The 20898-nt window shown below is 34.8% G+C and overlaps 2 protein-coding genes across 2 annotated transcripts; both read left to right on the forward strand.

Moving 5' to 3' along the window:
• Positions 1–1264: 1264 nt before the first annotated feature.
• Positions 1265–12920, forward strand: LOC117342454 (tetraspanin-4-like). The gene is made up of 2 exons (XM_033904615.1): positions 1265–1407; positions 10298–12920. Exon 2 carries the CDS (start codon positions 10360–10362, stop codon positions 11266–11268), a length of 909 nt encoding a protein of 302 aa, XP_033760506.1. The 5' UTR covers positions 1265–1407; positions 10298–10359; the 3' UTR covers positions 11269–12920.
• A 3763-nt stretch (positions 12921–16683) lies between these two features.
• LOC117342621 lies at positions 16684–20417 on the forward strand. The gene is made up of 3 exons (XM_033904820.1): positions 16684–16839; positions 17782–18667; positions 20044–20417. Exons 2-3 carry the CDS (start codon positions 17792–17794, stop codon positions 20119–20121), a joined length of 954 nt encoding a protein of 317 aa, XP_033760711.1. The 5' UTR covers positions 16684–16839; positions 17782–17791; the 3' UTR covers positions 20122–20417.
• Positions 20418–20898: the final 481 nt, after the last annotated feature.

Genomic DNA, 20898 nt, shown 5'->3' on the forward strand with positions numbered 1-20898 from the left:
TGATCAAAACATATGTACGTCTGTAGCATGAATTAATTATTTTTTAACCTACTATACAAATGAATGTACTGTACACAATATACATGTACCTGCTTATAATCCAACGACTGGATCAGTAGGCCTATTGTACAGGCACATTGGGTCTGTGACGCAGGGACTATACTAAGTAAGCTTACTATTATTGTATAATATTTAAAGACCGTTATTGTTCACTGTTGTCTTCCGAAATCGCTTGTACATATATGTATGTAATATTAGAACCGGATACCCCATATTGTTTACTTGTATGTACTCGATACACGAAAACATATATATACCTATACACAACTACTTTTCGTATCCCGCGAAAAAGTCAACGCGACTGTTGGTAGAGGTGGAACACGATAGCATTTTTCGGGATGCAATTTTAAAGACAAAATTAGAAGTTAAAACTTTGGAGGGTTGTTATTACATACAGTATTTAAATTTTGGTATTGTATAAAAATATACCCTAGTCTTTTCTTTTCTTGTTTTAAATCAATCATAATCACTGTTTGTCGGCGCTGTAGCATCTGATATAATTGTAAAACTCGGGTGTTCATAGTGAGACGACCTTTAAGACATTTAGAAATATCCTGTTTGTATGGCTGTTATATAGATAGAGTTTTAATTCCTCTTGTGCAATATATATAAGAACCGCAGCCAATTTTATTTTGAGTTAATATAAGATCAAATTTTATCAACATTTAGATATACCTGGTAAAGTCAGGATGACAGATATAAGGCAGTCAATTTACACAGGGCTATATATGTAACAACTACAGGTATCTAACACAGATTATATATTGGATGTATTGACAGACGAGGCTAGGACCTGTGCCTGTATAGGGGGAAGTGTGGTCACACCTGACTGGACGTAGTGCACTACTAGTTTACCTGTAGCTTAAATGTAGTGCACTACTAGTTTAAATGTAGTGCACTAGGAGTGCACTAGGGTGTACAGGTTAGCTTACACTCAACTGTAAATTCATGATTCATGAAAAATATATTATTATTTTATAACTGCGCAGGGCATGAATATATTTAATTTGATATGCATGTTTTTATCAGTTAGCTTAACATATCTCTCCTAAATAGATAAACAAAGTACACTGCAATATACGTCATTTCAATGAGCTCTCGTGTTGGTTCACGAGCTAGCGATGATGATTTTTCTTTGCAATCCGGAATATTTGTCGGGTTCTTTAATTTACAATGACCTCAGCGTTCAAGCGTGTCAAAGGTGAGGATTTTCTGACTCTGCGCTGCCAGCTCGTTGACTGTAAACATACGTGGACCCTAGATGCATTGTTTACCTTAACACTCCAATAATCGATTAGTTCTATCTACCTGTTTTGGAGGAAGGCTGCGTCAGCGAGATGGGAGAAGGTACGCTTTTTAATATCATCCTAGTCCTCGTATTTGTCTATATGTAGTCCGCTGTGATCTCTATATTATTTCACCTGATGGCATTTGACCCACAACATCCAGTCAGTGATTTTAATTGAAGTTTAAAATCGTGACATGTACTTCATTGTCAAAGATGACCCACTTTCAGTCAGGAGTACGATAGAACTTTGACAGGTGAATTCTTCTTTGTTGGTGGTTTAAAGTTCCATCGTATTAAGTGTTGTTAGTTATAAGGATTATGCAGGTAATATGTTTGTAATTATTGTACTATTATGTACATATCAGATCAGCTAATGTCGATGAATTTAAATGTCGTCATTATACATACACTGTTCTATTTATAGACCACTGCATTATGAAATACATTGATGTTTTTAAATATGTTGAAATAATCTGGGTACGTTCACACAGACAGGTTAGTATTTGTCACTTTCATTCAATCTATTGTTACTTAATTTATGTTGAATTTAATTTTTTTATTCATCAAGGCATAATACAGTTGTACATGTACACTGTATATGCGTTAACATTTATTTAATAATTTACAATTAATTAATCTACAGAATACATGTTGTCATCACACATGCTATACATATATGCTGTACCTGTACGCTCGTATGTTTTCAACTATAGTCTGGGATGATGTCAACATGATCTATCTAAAGCTTATATACATATATATGTATATAATTTATTGTGTCAACTCACATTTATGATTTGAAATACATTTATGTACATCATTTTGTAAAAATATTTATGTATGATGTATATCATCTTCATTTCATGAAAACAGAAATATTGTTGGGTCTAATTTAGTGAAATATCAAATTGAATTAAATTGATGCGATTGTATTTTATGTTTAGAATATTTTAATTTCCCCTGACATTAGTGATTTCAGATCTCAACTATTATAATCCTTTGGTTCAAACTTTATCTTGGAAAAATCTAACAATATCTTTAGTCGATGGGACAATTACATGTACATACATTTTCCTTTCTTATTTTAAGTCTCTATGAATTTTATATTTAATTATCTAATCTTTTGAAAATATTAAGATTCAAGTTATGCATCAATTAGACTTTGAGCAACGTTAACTTTTAACCCTTGCCTTAGTGCTTATACATGTATATATAGGTTACATACACGATTGAAAATCGATCAATTTCATAGAACATGTGTGATCAATGAAACAAGTCTACAGTGTACATATGTATACCACTTTCATGCTGAATATAAACTGAATATTTGGTCAACATACAAGTTTTCTCAAACTGATGATCAGTCTACCAAGAAAACAGCTTAATTATTTCATTTTTTTGGATGACACATGTGTACATTTTACTGTTGAATAGACTGTGTAACTTAACCACTCAATAAAGGTTAACGTGATTCTTGTTATATTTTTTGATCGTACAAATTCTTAAATTTTCTTGATTTCATTCTTAGTATATGTCCCTAAAAAAGGACAACATTTCACATTATGTCCCAGAGAATTTCCTTCATATCATATTAATACACTGGTTGAGGTTTGTATTACTCGGTACATTTGTGTATCTATAAATAATCCTTTTTATCCGATATACATGTATATACACAATATTCACATTCCAATAGCCTTTACATGCATACAGTGTTTACATGTATATATATACACATCTACAACTAATATTTAGTCATGCCATGTGTACATGTGCTTATAAAATCTTCTAAACACTACAACTCAATCTATGATATATCACAAGCTGGAAACTAAATGTTTGTAACCATCATTAAAACATAAATACCTGGTACAATGCCCCAGTCAAGAGAGTATCCTTTTAACACTTATACTACATGTAGTTCCAAATTTCAATGGCTGCAATTTAGATTTAACCACAGAGTTTTGACTATACAAACTTTTTTATTCAAAATTAAAAAAAAAAATCACAATAACTGATGTACATTTTGTAATTCTCATCCTGAAACAAGTATACATCTTTTATAGGATTGTGAGTATACAATGTATATCAAATTTGATAGAATAATTAAGGATCATTATTAGGTACTACTGAAAACCTGAGTCTTAGATTCGATAAACAGGAATTCATCTTTGGCAAGCAAATTAATAAACTTACTAACCTTATATGAACAGTCCAAAAAATCATTTTGATTTTGAGTTAAAAGTGCACAAAATGTTAATATCCAAAAGTAACATTAAAAACAAAATACATATTGACACACAAATACAGCAGGGGCTACAAATCTAAAATGAGAATACAAATGTACAACATCTCTGATCTAGATTTATTGTATTGTATCCTTTCTGTTTTCAGTTGTTTTTGTATATACTATTTTGTTTGTTTATTCCTTTTTCTCTCTTTTGTTTGCTTATACTCTTATTCCACTGACATAATGCCTTTTGAGCAAAGTTTAATTTTAACTACATTATTTATTTGGGTGGAGTGAAAATGTAACTGTGGATGTATAAAGTGTGAATATTTGTGTTTACTCGTGTATTTTGTATATGTCATGTTTTGTAAACAAAATTTGAAAATGAATAAAAAATAAATTAAAAATAAAAAGATAGTAAATATAATTTCCCTGTGAAGACAGTAAATATAGTGTCCATGTATAGTCAGTAAATATAATGTCCCAGTAAAGTCAGTGAATATAATGTTCATGTAAAGTCAGTAAATATAATGTCTATGTAAAGTCAGTAAATATAATGTCCCAGTAAAGTCAGTCAATATAATGTCTCGGTGAAGTCAGTAAATATAATGTCCCGGTAAAGTCAGTAAATATAATGTCCATGTAAAGTCAGTAAATATAATGTCCCAGTCAAGTCAGTAAATATATTGTCCCTGTAAAGTCAGTAAATATAATGTCCCGGTAAAGTCAGTAAATATAATGTCCCTGTAAAGTCAGTAAATATAATGTCCCTGTAAAGTCAGTAAATATAATGTCCCTGTAAAGTCAGTAAATATAATGTCCATATAAAGTCAGTAAATATAATGTCCCAGTCTAGTCAGTAAATATAATGTCCCAGTCTAGTCAGTAAATATAATGTCCATATAAAGTCAGTAAATATAATGTCCCTGTAAAGACAGTAAATATAATGTCCATATCAAGTCAGTAAATATAATGTCCCTGTAAAGACAGTAAATATAATGTCCATATAAAGTCAGTAAATATAATGTCCCTGTAAAGACAGTAAATGTATTGTCCCTGTCAAGACAGTAAATATAATGTCCCAGTCAAGTCAGTAAATATAATGTCCCTGTAAAGTCAGTAAATATAATGTCCAAGTAAAGTCAGTAAATATAATGTCCCTGTAAAGTCAGTAAATATAATGTCCAAGTAAACTCAGTAAATGTAATGTCCCAGTAAAGTCAGTAAATATAATGTCCCGGTAAAGTCAGTAAATATAATGTCCCTATCAAGACAGTAAATATAATATCCCTGTAAAGACAGTAAATATAATGTCCCAGTAAAGTCTGTTAATATAATGTCCCGGTAAAGTCAGTAAATATAATGTCCCAGTCAAGTCACTAAATATAATGTCCCTGTAAAGTCAGTAAATATAATGTCCCTATCAAGTCAGTAAATATAATGTCCCTGTAAAGACAGTAAATATTATGTCCATATAAAGTCAGTAAATATAATGTCCCTGTAAAGACAGTAAATGTAATGTCCATGTCAAGACAGTAAATATAATGTCCCTGTAAAGTCAGTCAATATAATGTCCCTGTAAAGACAGTAAATATAATGTCCCTATCAAGTCTGTAAATATAATGTCCCTGTTAAGACAGTAAATATAATGTCCCTGTAAAGACAGTAAATATAATGTCCCTATCAAGTCAGTAAATATAATGTCCCTGTAAAGACAGTAAATATAATGTCCCTGTAAAGTCATTAAATATAATGTCCCAGTAAAGTCAGTAAATATAATGTCCCAGTAAAGTCAGTAAATATAGTGTCCCAGTAAAGTCAGTAAATATAATGTCCCTGTAAAGACAGTAAATATAATGTCGCTATCAAGTCAGTAAATATAATGTCCCTGTAAAGTCAGTAAATATAATGTCCCTGTAAAGTAAGTAAATATAATGTCCCTGTAAAGTCAGTAAATATAATGTCCCTGTAAAGTCAGTAAATATAATGTCCCAGTAAAGTCAGTAAATATAATGTCCCTGTAAAGTCAGTAAATATAATGTCCGTGTAAAGTCAGTGAATATAATGTCCCACTAAAGTCAGTAAATATAGTGTCCCAGTAAAGATAATGTCCCTGTCAAGACAGTAAATATAATGTCCCAGTAAAGTCAGTAAATATAATGTCCCAGTAAAGTCAGTAAATATAATGTCCCAGTAAAGTCAGTAAATATAATGTCCCAGTAAAGTCAGTAAATATAATGTCCCTATCAAGTCAGTAAATATAATGTCCCAGTTAAGTCAGTAAATATAATGTCCCTGTAAAGTCAGTTAATATAATGTCCCTGTAAAGTCAGTAAATATAATGTCCCTATCAAGTCAGTAAATATAATGTCCCAGTTAAGTCAGTAAATATAATGTCCCAGTAAAGTCAGTAAATATAATGTCCCAGTAAAGTCAGTAAATATAATGTCCCTATCAAGTCAGTAAATATAATGTCCCAGTTAAGTCAGTAAATATAATGTCCCTGTAAAGTCAGTTAATATAATGTCCCTGTAAAGTCAGTATATATAATGTCCCTGTAAAGTCAGTAAATATAATGTCCCAGTAAAGTCAGTAAACATAATGTCCCAGTAAAGTCAGTAAATATAATGTCCCTATCAAGTCAGTAGATATAATGTCCATGTAAAGTCAGTAAATATAATGTCCCAGTAAAGTCAATAAATAAAATGTCCCTGTAAAATCAGTAAATATAATGTCCCAGTAAAGTCAGTAAATATAATGTCCCTATAAAGTCAGTAAATATAATGTCCATGTAAAGACAGTAAATATAATGTCCCGGTAAAGACAGTAAATATAATGTCCCAGCAAAGTCAGTAAATATAATGTCCCAGTAAAGCCAGTAAATATAATGTCCCTGAAAAGACAGTAAAAATAATGTCACTGTAAAGTCAGTAAATATAATGTCCCTGTAAAGTCAGTAAATATAATGTCCCAGTAAAGTCAGTAAATATAATGTCCCTGTAAAGTCAGTAAATGTAATGTCCCAGTAAAGTCAGTGAATATAATGTCCCAGTAAACTCAGTGAATATAATGTCCCTATCAAGTCAGTAAATATAATGTCGATATGAAGTCAGTAAATATAATGTCACAGTAAAGTCAGTAAATATAATGTTCCAGTAAAGACAGTAAATATAATGTCACAGTAAAGTCAGTAAATATAATGTTCCAGTAAAGTCAGTAAATATAATGTCCCTGTAAAGTCAGTAAATATAATGTCCCTGTAAAGTCAGTAAATATAATGTCCCTGTAAAGTCAGTAAATATAATGTTCCTGTAAAGTCAGTAAATATAATATCTGTGTAAAGTCGGTAAATATAATGTCCCAGTAAAGTCAGTAAATATAATGTCAAAGTAAAGTCAGTAAATATAATGTCATTATAAAGTCAGTAAATATAATGTCCCAGTAAAGTCAGTGAATATAATGTCCCTGTAAAGTCAGTGAATATAATGTCCCTGTAAAGTCAGTAAATATAATGTCCCTGTAAAGTCAGTAAATATAATGTCCGTGTAAAGACAGTGAATATAATGTCCCCGTAAAGTCAGTAAATATAATGTCCCTGTGAAGTCAGTAAATATAATGTCCCAATAAAGTCAGTAAATATAATGTCCCGGTAAAGTCAGTAAATATAATGTCCCAGTAAAGCCAGTAAATATAATGTCCCAGTAAAGTCAGTAAATGTAATGTCCCTATCAAGTCAGTAAATATAATGTCCCGGTAAAGTCAGTGAATATAATGTCCCTGTAAAGTCAGTAAATATAATGTCAAAGTAAAGTCAGTGAATATAATGTCTTAGGAATGGGAGTAAATATAGTGTCCCTATCAAGTCAGTAAATATAATGTCGCTGTAAAGTCAGTAAATATAATGTCCCAGTAAAGTCAGTAAATATAATGTCCAAGTAAAGACAGTAAATATAATGTCCCTGTCAAGTCAGTGAATATAGTGTCCCTGTAAAGTCAGTAAATATAATGTCCCAGTTAAGTCAGTAAATATAATGTCCCAGCAAAGTCAGTAAATATAAAGTCCCTGTAAAATCAGTAAATATAATGTCCCAGTAAAGTCAGTAAATATAATGTCCCTGTAAAGTCAGTTAATATAATGTCCCTATCAAGTCATTAAATATAATGTCCCTAAAAAGACAGTAAATATAATGTCGCTATCAAGTCAGTAAATATAATGTCCCTAAAAAGACAGTAAATATAATGTCCCTATAAAGTCAGTAAATATAATGTCCCAGTAAAGTCAGTAAATATAATGTCCCTGTAAAGTCAGTAAATATAATGTCCCTATAAAGTCAGTAAATATAATGTCCCTAAAAAGACAGTAAATATAATGTCGCTATCAAGTCAGTAAATATAATGTCCCTAAAAAGACAGTAAATATAATGTCGCTATCAAGTCAGTAAATGTAATGTCCGTAAAAAGACAGTAAATATAACGTCCCTATCAAGTCAGTAAATATAATGTCCCAGTAAAGTCAGTGAATATAATGTCCCAGTAAAGTCAGTAAATATAATGTCCCAGTAAAGTCAGTGAATATAATGTCCTTGTAAAGTCAGTAAATATAATGTCCCTGTAAAGTCATTAAATATAATGTCCCAGTTAAGTCAGTAAATATAATGTCCCAGTAAAGTCAGTAAATATAATGTCCCTGTAAAGTCAGTAAATATAATGTCCCAGTTAAGTCAGTAAATATAATGTCCCAGTAAAGTCAGTAAATATAATGTCCCTGTAAAGTCAGTGAATATAATGTCCCAGTAAAGTCAGTAAATATAATGTCCCAGTAAAGTCAGTAAATATAATGTCCCAGTAAAGTCAGTAAATATAATGTCCCAGTAAAGTCAGTGAATATAATGTCCTTGTAAAGTCAGTAAATATAATGTCCCTATCAAGTCAGTGAATATAATGTCCCAGTAAAGTCAGTAAATATAATGTCCCTGTAAAGTCAGTAAATATAATGTCCCTGTGAAGACAGTAAATATAATGTCCCGGTTAAGTCAGTAAATATATTGTCCCTGTAAAGTCACTAAATATAATGTCCCTGTAAAGACAGTAAAAATAATGTCCATGTAAAGTCAGTAAATATAATGTCCCTGTAAAGTCACTTAATATAATGTCCCTGTAAAGTCAGTAAATATAATGTCCCAGTAAAGTCAGTAAATATAATGTCCCAGTAAAGTCAGTAAATATAAGGTCCCTGTAAAGTCAGTAAATATAGTGTCCCTGTAAAATCAGTAAATATAATGTCCCGGTAAAGTCAGTAAATATAATGTCCCTGTAAAGTCATTAAATATAATGTCCCAGTTAAGTCAGTCAATATAATGTCCCAGTAAAGTCAGTAAATATAATGTCCCAGTTAAGTCAGTCAATATAATGTCCCTGTAAAGTCAGTAAATATAGTGTCCCTGTAAAATCAGTAAATATAATGTCCCGGTAAAGTCAGTAAATATAATGTCCCAGTTAAGTCAGTCAATATAATGTCCCAGTAAAGTCAGTAAATATAATGTCCCAGTAAAGTCAGTAAATATAATGTCCCAGTAAAGTCAGTAAATATAATGTCCCTGTAAAGTCAGTAAATATAATGTCCCTGTAAAGACAGTAAATATAATGTCCCAGTAAAGTCAGTAAATATAATGTCCATATAAAGTCAGTAAATATAATGTCCTTGTAAAGTCAGTCAATATAATGTCCTTGTAAAGTTAGTCAATATAATGTCCCTGTAAAGTCAGTAAATATAATGTCCCTGTAAAGTCAGTAAATATAATGTCCCAGTAAAGACAGTAAATATAAGGTCCATGTAAAGTCAGTAAATATAATGTCCCAGTAAAGTCAGTAAATATAATGTCCCAATAAAGTCAGTAAATATAATGTCCCTGTAAAGTTAGTGAATATAATGTCCCAGTAAAGTCAGTAAATATAGTGTCCCTGTAAAGTCATTAAATATAATGTCCCAGTAAAGTCAGTAAATATAATGTCCCTGTAAAGTCAGTAAATATAATGTCCCTATCAAGTCAGTAAATATAATGTCCCTATAAAGACAGTAAATATAATATCACTGTAAAGACAGTAAATATAATGTCCCAGTAAAGTCAGTAAATATATTGTCCCTGTAAAGTCAGTAAATATAATGTCCCAGTAAACTCAGTAAATATAATGTCCCTATAAAGTCAGTAAATATAATGTCCATGTAAAGACAGTAAATATAGTGTCCCAGTAAAGTCAGTAAATATAATGTCCCAGTAAAGTCAGTAAATATAATGTCCCAGTAAAGTCAGTAAATATAATGTCCCTGTAAAGTCAGTAAATATAATGTCCCAGTAAAGTCAGTAAATATAATGTCCCAGCAAAGACAGTAAATATAATGTCCCTGTAAAGTCAGTAAATATAATGTCCCTATAAAGTCAGTAAATATAATGTCCCTATAAAGTCAGTAAATATAATGTCCCGTTTAAGTCATTAAATATAATGTCATTATAAAGTCAGTAAACATAATGTATTGTTCTAATAATGTCTATTTTAATTTTTTTTTCTCTGACTAAAATTTATTTTGCTGAAGTTGGTACTTCTTAATCTGTATGTGACATGCCTCTTTTGAAATATATTTAAAAAGTTTTTATTGCAAGTATTTAGCGATGACTGCATGTGGTGAACTTTGCAATCATGTTTGCCTCTTCTATTTGCAGGGCATGACTTATCCTGTACCGAATAGAGACAACATAATCACTTGACAAAACAAAAGTACAGTATGTTGAATACCAAAGTACCGCATTTTGCCTTAAAAGAAAAGGCTAAACTTTTTAAACGGTTGATGTTGGCTTTCCTGTTCGTCTACCTCCTGGAAGGTCTGGCGTCTCTGAGCATTGGGATATGGCTAATTGTGCGACTTCGTGTGGTGATAGACTGTTTCGTTAACTATCAGATCCATGTCGCGAGTGTCTTGGTCCTGGTCTCTGGAGTGCTTAACATTTGTGTATGTTCATTAGGGGCGCTGTCCTCCTCCAAAGCGAAGAACACACCTACTCTACGACCATTTGCCATCTTTTTTGTGCTCCTGATAGCACTGGAGTTGTCTGCCGCCATTGTGTCAACGGTTGATAAACATAAACTCGATGACAAGACTTTCCGTAATAGTATGACTTCGACTCATTGGCTTATCAGCAACGAAAAGGAGGAAGACGATCAGAAAGAACGACTGGAATGCTGGACAGAAATGCAGAAAGAGTTCAGATGTTGCGGGATAGACGGTTATCGTGATTGGATAAGCGACTCGTCAGATACATATAATTTCTCAGAAACAATATCAACGACAGCATTAGATAGCTGTAAGTGCGAGTCGGATTGGCGACGTAAGGAACGGAAATGTATCGATGTCAATGTGACGCTTGCAACTGATGTAAGATCCTACAGTTTGTTTGTGAGTCCGTGCTATGACACTTTGTACAATGCTATCAACACCCACACGACATTGTTGAAATGGTACTGTCCAATTCTTGCTATCGTTCAAATTGTTTCATTCAGCTTTATTTTCGGGTTAATCTCAAAAATCCAGAAAGCCAATGCTATAGCAATTTACGGAGTAGATAACAAGAATAACACAACCGAGTCTGAACCTCCAAACTTCTCTGTCACGGATGATAGACGCAACAGTACCTAAACACGTGATACTCATGCCTGTCTGAACCTCCAATCATCTTCTCTGTCACGGATGATAGACGGAACAGTACCTAAACACGTGGTACCAATGCCTCTCTGAACCTCCAATCATCTTCTCTGTCACGAATGATAGACTGAACAGTACCTAAACACGTGATACCAATGTCTGTCTGAACCTCCAATCATCTTCTCTGTCACGGATGATAGACGGAACAGTACCTAAACACGTGATACCAATGCCTGTCTGAACATCCAATCATCTTCTCTGTCACGGATGATAGACGGAACAGTACCTAAACACGTGATACCAATGCCTGTCTGAACATCCAATCATCTTCTCTGTCACGGATGATAGACGGAACAGTACCTAAACACGTGATACCCATACCTGTCTGAATTGACTACATTCTCGCTGAATTCGACGGACGCTGTGTTAAACATAGCGTGACTGCTATTTAAGTGTTTTGTGTGTATATGTAGACATGTTGACGAGGACTTTAGCTCTCGATATGCATGTACATGTATATATAGTGGCATCAACATTCAAACGACCTAACATCAATACTGTAGTAATGTCCAGGTCCTGTTATATTACAAACTCGTTCATCAACGATTTCTTTGGGTTCATCACAAAAAAAATGTGTATCCAGGGCAATAACAGTTTATGAGAAAGCAGCCGAGACTGAGTCTCGAACAGGTCTGTTTTAATTGGGAACCTGAAATGCCCAAGGTTATCATATACAGCCTTTATACGTGGGAACTACCAACGATTCGGTGACTAAATTGACCAAATAGAGCACGTTTGGTCAAAATATGGCAGTTTTTGCATGTTTTAATATTTCTATTAACGGACACAGCCTTATACCAAGGTAGATACGTACATGGTTACCCATTCTATACGTACCGGACTGAGCTACGCGGTTAGTCCAAGTTGTCGTAAAGCGTTCTTGTGTGTTCTGTATGTTGCGAACATTAACACCCGGTGTAGTACTTAAGACAGATAATCGTAACTCCGTCCAATATTTAAAACAATACAAATTGCTGTGGTATAATTTGCAAATATACCATGTTGTAAATCCGTCCGACGTTAAACAAACTGATATACTGTTACGGCCACAGAGAAAGTGTTGTAACCTAAGTGGAGCCAGCATTACAGTTAAACATCTTTCTTTATTTTACGATATATACTCTAAACCTAGAACACTTGAGAGCATCATTTTAAAATTCAGTCTTTATTTTTTTGTATCTAAACCAAATCAGTAGTATGGAACACTACGCATAGTCTACACATGTATCCTTATTTCAGGATCAATGAAACTCCTTCGCTTGAGTATTTTTGTTTTGCTTTGTTTTAACTAACAAAATGAGACGTTCGTATAATGATGTGGTGTAAGAGTCGTACATGATACGATGTTTTGTGCTATCTAGAAAAAATAGGACCAACCCGCACAATCGAACTCTAGATGTAGCGCTGAAAACTGTTTCACTTGGAGTGTGTTCCGTGTTTAGTGCTTTACCTGTGTGCATCAACATTAATTTATTTCCGTTGTAGGCTACTGCTGAGAGTAGGAACATGTGAAATGTAAGGGCGGCAAAGGAACCACTGTGCGTACCCCTAAACTGTCAGATTAATATTAACACCCCCCCCCCCCCCCCCCAAATGTAGATCTCATCGAGTTATTAGAGACGTAATTGAAAAAGAATAAGAGTGTTTTGTGTTTTGCTAATGTTTGAGAAATGATAAATACACGTTGTTCCTCTGACCGCCACTGGTGATAATTAAAAATTCTTACATTTTACTTTTGACAATAAGGGGGGGGGGGGGGTATCAAGACTGCTGTCATAGCAGCCAAATATAGGTACGGTATTGTAAACGTGTCTCCACGCAGGACATATCTTTCTTTAAAATTGTTAATATAAAAATATCCGACATTATAATATTCATTGTATGTACTAGTGGTCGATATTGTACTGGTCGTGCAGAATAAAGGCCATATATTGCGGCCATATTACAAACTATTGATTTTAAAAGTCTAGCCGGAGTCGAGTAAAACCTATGTCAATGTATTTTATTTTACACGAACAAAGAGGTATCGGTACATGTTAAAAGTAAATAACAACGAAATCGATAATTCTGTTCCATTAACTGTGCACAACAGACTTGGCACGAACCAGGGTATTATATATACAAAGCGAGGAACACAAAGCCAGGTCCTGAGCATGTTTGACGCCAATATTTGTGAATTTGATTGTCGGATAATACTCGTTTACTACATTAGTACCGCAAAATATGTAATACATGCCTTCAGAATGAACAATGCTCAGCTAGTTATTCCGTATGGACCAATCCTTGATTTGTTGACTCTAAATAAACACTAATGTTAGATTTTATTTATTTTAAGAGCTTATCTTTCAGTAGCCGTTCAACCCCCGAGCGATGCTCTTTATCGTTAACATTATACCTACGTAGAATGTGAATATATTGAATGGAGTTACTTCCCTTCCTTATGCAGAGATCCTACCAGGCATCATGTCGTGTCCTTACTACGAACTAGCCGGTTTATAATGAGTCGATTTGTTCACACTTTTCAATCATTAGTTACTTTTGTTTGGGTGTTTACTAAAAAATCCGTACTGCATATCATTTCAAAATATTTAGCAATCGAAGGGAAAATGTGTATTCAATTTTAATTTATGCCCCTTTATCTAGAGTCAATGCTATCTTTTTTAAATTGAAATATGTTAGATAATTTAAACATTGTTTTAATTAAAGTGGTGTTTGTTACTGAATTGATTAAATAAAAATGGATTCCTATGTACAAATATGATATTGATTTTTATGATTTATTTTTTTATAAATATGCTGTATTATCTTGACTTTATCCTTGTTTATAATAACACATTCTTTAGATTGTAGTGAGAATGATGTTTATGTTATCCGCAGAAGATTGTTTGAACTAGTTTGAAAAGTGAAGTAATCTAGGTGCAAAGTTTTTAGGGATCCGATGCTCAATCCGTGAACTTGGAGTCATTCGGACTTCACAGGAATCCTTGAAGCGTGCCTTTAAAGTCAACATAATCACACACAGGATTAATTATGGATCATTTTGACCTCCAGATCCGCAAACATTACGGCAAAGGCATGTCCGAACCACAGGGGCATGTATAGTCTTATAATTAAAAAAAAAAAATAGCTAGAAATACCTATATAACACTAAATATAAGACTAGACGTGCCCCTGTATCCGGACTGTGAATTTTGCGGTAGTTGTCATAACCGCGCAATGCACCATCGCAACACTGATGTTATTTTCGTCATTGTTTGTAGCCAGGTGTTTTGAGGCAGGGTCTCCTTGTAATAGTTGGTGACTACCTCAATGAAAACATATGGGAGGTCCATCGCATATCATCCAGAGCATTTAGAGTAAAGATGGATACAAGTAGCACAGACCAGTCCGTTTCTCAGCTTCTCGAGAAACACAAACCGACACGCGTAGGGAGCAGCCAACCACGCACCCCGGATCTTGGCTGAAATTTTTAATCAATGAAAAAAAAAAAGAAAAAAAAAGAGGAGAATTGAGGGTTTTTGTCTTAAATTGAGAATTATTGATGACACAAGGGCCTGGTTGTTGACACCATGGGTATCTGAAGATGGCATTACGTGGAACGTTTTTTTTTTTTGAAACTGCTGTTCTAAACGGAAAGCTTTTATTAAATGGTTATTTCAACCAAGTTGAAAAGTGAGGTTCGTGGAAAATTGAACCGACTAGAATGAATAAAACATTATATATACTATACTAGCAGAAAAAAGAAACGCAAGTTCATTTCCGATAGTTATCATTTTACACGATTCTTTGATGATGTGTTCATTCATGGTGTGGGTATCTCGATTATTTCATCATTACTGGATATATTTTGATGATATTTGTTGTCCTATTGAATACCGTTCAAACAAAGGTACCCTACGCCGAATCATCTTCCCTGAATCTGTCATTTTCCGTTACGCATTCGTCAGAATATCGCTCACAAGGACGTCGATAGACACATTGTCGTCCATCTGACCTGTAAAGCGAGACACTCAGCCAACACGCGAAACCGATTTAGTGCATGTGCAAGCAGCCACTGCCTTCGACGTTGGCGTCGTAACTGCGTAAGTTGCGGACCAACATAGGGACGTCGTGGTCTTAAATGAAAATCCTGCAACCGATCCCTAATCCTCCTTGGACAGAATGGACGACCTTGAGTGCGGACAACTTGACGTTCCGTCTCCGTCGCTGTCTGAGTTTGGGAATGGAGGTGCGAGTCACGTATGCCTCTATCTTGGCGTCGCGACGTAATGCACGGACGTCCGCTCCTTTAACGGTTATCAAATCTCCTTATGACTCCGAGACGCACATCTAAACGGGGTTTTGTTGTCACATATACACCGTAATGCTGGGCTATATGAAGTTATGAATACCCCTGCATTATCAGAGCAATAAACCTATGCACCCTATCGATTCACCCAATCGCAGCATTCCGCAGTACAATCGCTTCGAAAAGAAATGGTGTGTAACTTATCTGTACTGTTCAAATGTTCGATTTGTAATGATTTACCCACAGGTACTTGTGGACATGATTATGATGTTTTGAATTTAAATGTTACTCTATACTAATTAGTATTTATAAGGCCAAGGTACGATGTTTTTTTTTTTTAAATTAAGCATGCGATTGTAATACAATAATTTACTTGTCTATAATGTAACATTTAAATTAAAAATATCATAATCATGTCCACAAGTACCTGTGGATTTACCAACACATATGGTACAAGAGTACCCTGGATGAACGCTTTCTTAAAAGATCTGATGAAAGCATGCAGCGTCGAGCGGGGTCATGGTCGACGGGATTTCAACCAAACATTTTCATAGTGCTCGGATGTAGCTCGGTGTGAAATTTATTTTTTTCGCTCAGAGAAAACAATGTGCGAGAAACCTGTTCTTACAAATGCGCCTTTACGATAGTTTGAACAATTTAAAATTAGTGGAATTGGTCCTTACATTGACTGGTGTTTTGTATCACAAACCGTAATTTACTGTATTTATGAAAAACAACAACTTTGCAGCTATGGTGTTACCTAATCTATTTATACATAATATATACAGCACGCTGATTGCTGTAATATTTAATTGGAGTTGCCTCCCCTCTCCCCTGCAACACACCCTCTTCAATGTGAAGAAGGGTTTACGAAAAGTAAAAATAAATAAAAAAATAGCCTGAAATCCTACTAAAAAACCTAATTTTAAATCCTAACTACACGGAATTCATTTTAGAAAACACGAAAGTATAAAATAGAAGTACTATGAAGTGTTAATATAGCTCTTTATCTAAATCGAAAGTAGGAAAGATTCTGAGAATTCGAAGAGCAGTAAGCCTACTGGGAAATATCCCAGATGACAGGTCTACATGCAGGCAAGACCATCTAATGGTTTATAGATAGTCTAAAGATAGAAGTATGTAGTGTTATTTATAAATGTGTCTGGCGTACTGAGAACAACAGGATGTTATTCTGACTGGGAAGTCTATACATGTGGGTGAGTATGTAACATCGTCTGCTGTTTAACAATATTGTCAAGTATCGGACATTGTACCTGGTAGGTGTTTATTACAATATTGATATTGTTACGTGCCCGAACTGCAGACACGTGTGGTACATATTTTTTCCAACATTCACATATTTGTTCTCTTTTTAGGAGAAATTATCCAAATTTCGACCAGCACCTAATTTCGATCATTTATTTCTTTGCTTGTTTATCCCATGTTTATAATCATTACAAAACTATCCGTAGACATCCGGTTTGGTGCATTCGATACAGAAGCTCCGCTTTTTCTATTGTATAGGGAGAGTAGCGGTTATTTATACCTGTCGATTTCATTTGCTGCTATTAACGACCGCACAAATTATACACTCGACAATGCAAGGAATTGTTTAGTGATGATCAGCCTGTTCGGCAGTTTGTGTATATTGAACGGACTATCGAAAACATGCCGGAATGTTCGATAGCCTCTGATCTATCTTTGCTTTGCTACTTTTAAAACTTCCTTCCGGGATTTTGTCCGTTACAACAATCAAAAATTACACAAACTACCCCAATTTAGTCCAAGTACATCGTCCAGGACGTGAAGTGGCTGGCGATAGGCGCGGTCATTGTGGTTTGGTTTACACTCGGATAGCATCTATTCAACTTAAAGTTACAGCCATAAAGTTTTCGAGGGGAAGCAGATTCTGGCAAAATTTTGCCAAATATATTATAACTGGTTGGTTGAAAGTTCAACATGATATAACCCTAGCCGGCGAATTACCCTAGCGCACCCCAAATCTTCACCGGAGGTTACGGAGGCTGACGATATCCAACTTTAATGAGATTCAAATCTGATTTTGTGGTTGACCAGATTTGGATATATTTTATTCATACGTTTGTTGGAAGATCTTTCACTATTACATAAATATACACAAGCTATATTTATTATTTCAGATTTAATGGCATGGAAAACAAATGTGGATATTGCAACAAGAAAACTCTAAGTCTCCGGCGGTGTTCGGCATGTCAGGACGTGTACTACTGCTCCACCGTATGTCAGCGTGAAGATTGGAGAGGTCAGCACAAGGTCAAGTGTAAAGAGATTCAAAAATGGAATGAAACCGAAAGCGCAAAACAAACTCCTGACGACATCCCATTTGCTCCAACAAATGAAAATGGAACCGGAACTGTTTTATACCCATCCGAACCAGCACATGGGATTCCGCATGAACAGTTTATGGACTTTATGAGACAGGATAAAGATACTTTCCATTTTTTGCATGATAGAGTAACCGGCCGTTTTCATACTTTTAAGGCCGATACCAGAGAACACAGAAATGAGGACGACAAAGATGGTACTCGATACAAAACATGTTCCGTATGTGGTAAAACGAACGCTTCCGTAAAAACCTGTGGTCGGTGCAAGAAGGTAGATTATTGTTCCAAAGAGTGTCAAAAGAAAGATAGAAAATCACACAAACTTCAATGTAAAGAAACGAAAGAGGAGGTCTTTGATACTATAACAACAGATGGTTATCGCCGAGAAGCGAACGCATTCGCATCAGCGAAGTCAACGAGCACACACGATGACGCTTCTCATTTCTTCCATCCTATGCCAGGAGCACCAGACCTATCACGACGGTCCTTCGCTACACCAGGTGCGCTTCACAAAGCCAAGAGTCTGGCCTGGAAGGCCTTTCCTGGCTGTACTATCTTGGACTTTGTCCGGGAGATCCCACCCGAGCTGTTCGGGATGAGGCCACGTGGTACCTCCAGAGTTGCTGTTGGGTTTATATCGCGGTTTCATCAATATATGATGCGACACTGCATTTTCCTACAGGTAAGGTTGATGCGATATAGCTGTCTCGTTACATGAGTTTCTGCCCGCAGAATGCTAAGAAGTCGAAAATTTGCAAAATTGAGATGTTTTATTGACATGGTGAATTCTTTCCCTAAGAAGGTATTGATTTTGATCAAACTTATTAGGTCACGTGGTTTAACAAATCACCATAGAGACCATGCAAATGTTTTGAGAGGCGTAACGTCCGTCGGGGACAAACCATTAAGACATTACATTGAAATGTTTGATATCTCAATATCATACCAATGTACAAATATAGGTCACTAACTGCGAAATGTACATACATGTTTGTCATTTAATTAACATATATGATATATGATATAGATAATTACATATTGTTGTTATTATTCATGTTAACTTCGTTCCTGAGGCAGAAGTCGAGATTCTCTTTCAATGAATTTGATGGAAATAACAATCTGTAACATCTGATTCACTTTATAATGACGGGTTAAATATATATTAAATGTTAAAATCCAACTGATTAGCATTCATTGTATTAGTTTAGTGACTCGACGTTTGGTTTGGTTTATTTAGTTTAACGTCCTATTAACAGCTAAGGTCATTTAAGGACGGCCTCCCGTGCGTGCGACATGTATGTGTGTGGTGAGTGCGTATGTGTGTTTTGGGAGGCTGCGGTATGTTCGTGTTAAAGTCTCCTTGTGATAGGCCGGAACTTTTGCCGATTTAAAGTGCTACCTCACTGAAGCATACTGTCGAAGACACCCAGCAGCACACCCCACCCGGTCACATTATACTGACAACGGGAAAACCAGTCGTCCCACTCCATATATGCTGAGCGCTAAGCAGGAGTAGCAACTACCATTTTTAAAGACTCTGGTATGTCTCGGCTAGGGGACAGAACCCAAAGCCTTCCTCACAGGGGCAAACGCTCAACTAAAGGCCAAAAGTGAGGCAGTGACAAGGGAGACGTTAGGAAGAAGAAAGTTGTTAAGAAAGAAGAGAAAAGATAAGATCCCAAATTTAGTCGCCTCTTACGATCATGCAATGGGGGCAGCAGGTACAATTCTTACGCCCTACCTGCAGGGCAGTGACTCGACGTTTTGCCCGGTAATCAACAATATAGCCAAATATAACAACCAGTTCAGATAACTGAGGAAAAATAGGAAATAACTTGATTTGTCGAGAATGTAAACATAAATCTAGTATAACATTCTGAGAAAGTGATTCAACACGGATTTTATCTAGAAACGGAAGACGCTTTCCTCCCGGAACACCCTTATCCTTGTACCTTTCGGAATTCTTAGGTGTTTACATTATCGATAACATTTCTTTTCCTTTTACCTACCTTTGCATATTGTTCTCATTTAATAAACGCAAAACGTATTTCGTTACAGGACAAAGATGGCGATGAGGTATATGTAGGGTTTTACCTGGAGCGTGACGATCCTCGACCCTACTTCTGGTGGGAATGACGTAGTTCCGGGAAGATACATATGTATAGAAGATCCTTACATCCACCCGTTCATAGACGGCTCTGTTGGAATCCGAGTAGACGACCCTGCCGCCGTTCGGGTGTTCTCGGTTTAATTATGTTATTTTGAGCTAATCATTGTTGTACGTCTTGTAATACCTATAGGCATTATTACAGTGATTCTACTACCGTATAACTGTTTAATCAATCTTAAATGTGTATTGTTTATCTCTGTCCCTGGAATTGTTACTTTAGCTTCCATGCTAAATGAAATAAAGATAAATAATGTTTAATCTTTCTCCGAGTTTACGTATGTCTAAATCACGATACAGACATTATGTTATGGACGGGTATTTAAGATTCTTTAACTTTTGTTAGGCCATTAAAATGAATTAGAACCTCTCGGATATTTCTATTTACAAAAAAGAATGAATTTGACGTCACGTCATGGCATATAAATTACATTTTCCAGACGTAATACTGTATATATATATATATATTAATATATTATTAATTAATTGTCAAGTAGTAATAACGACAGTACAGACAAGTAAATTGTCGAATTTTCGAGGCAATCTGCCCCTTTATCAAGACACAGGTAAATTACATACGATCACATATATACATAGAACATGGAACAGTTACACAAATATGTAGGGTATAAATCAACAATAAATAACGTAAAGTTGTAAAAACGACCCCCCTCGGCCGATAATTAATTCGCCGAGGGCCTATTATGATCTATGAATATATTATTATATAAGATATGAATTAGATC

The sequence above is a fragment of the Pecten maximus genome, chromosome 14 (assembly GCF_902652985.1).
Source record: "Pecten maximus chromosome 14, xPecMax1.1, whole genome shotgun sequence".
Taxonomy (NCBI): domain Eukaryota; kingdom Metazoa; phylum Mollusca; class Bivalvia; order Pectinida; family Pectinidae; genus Pecten; species Pecten maximus.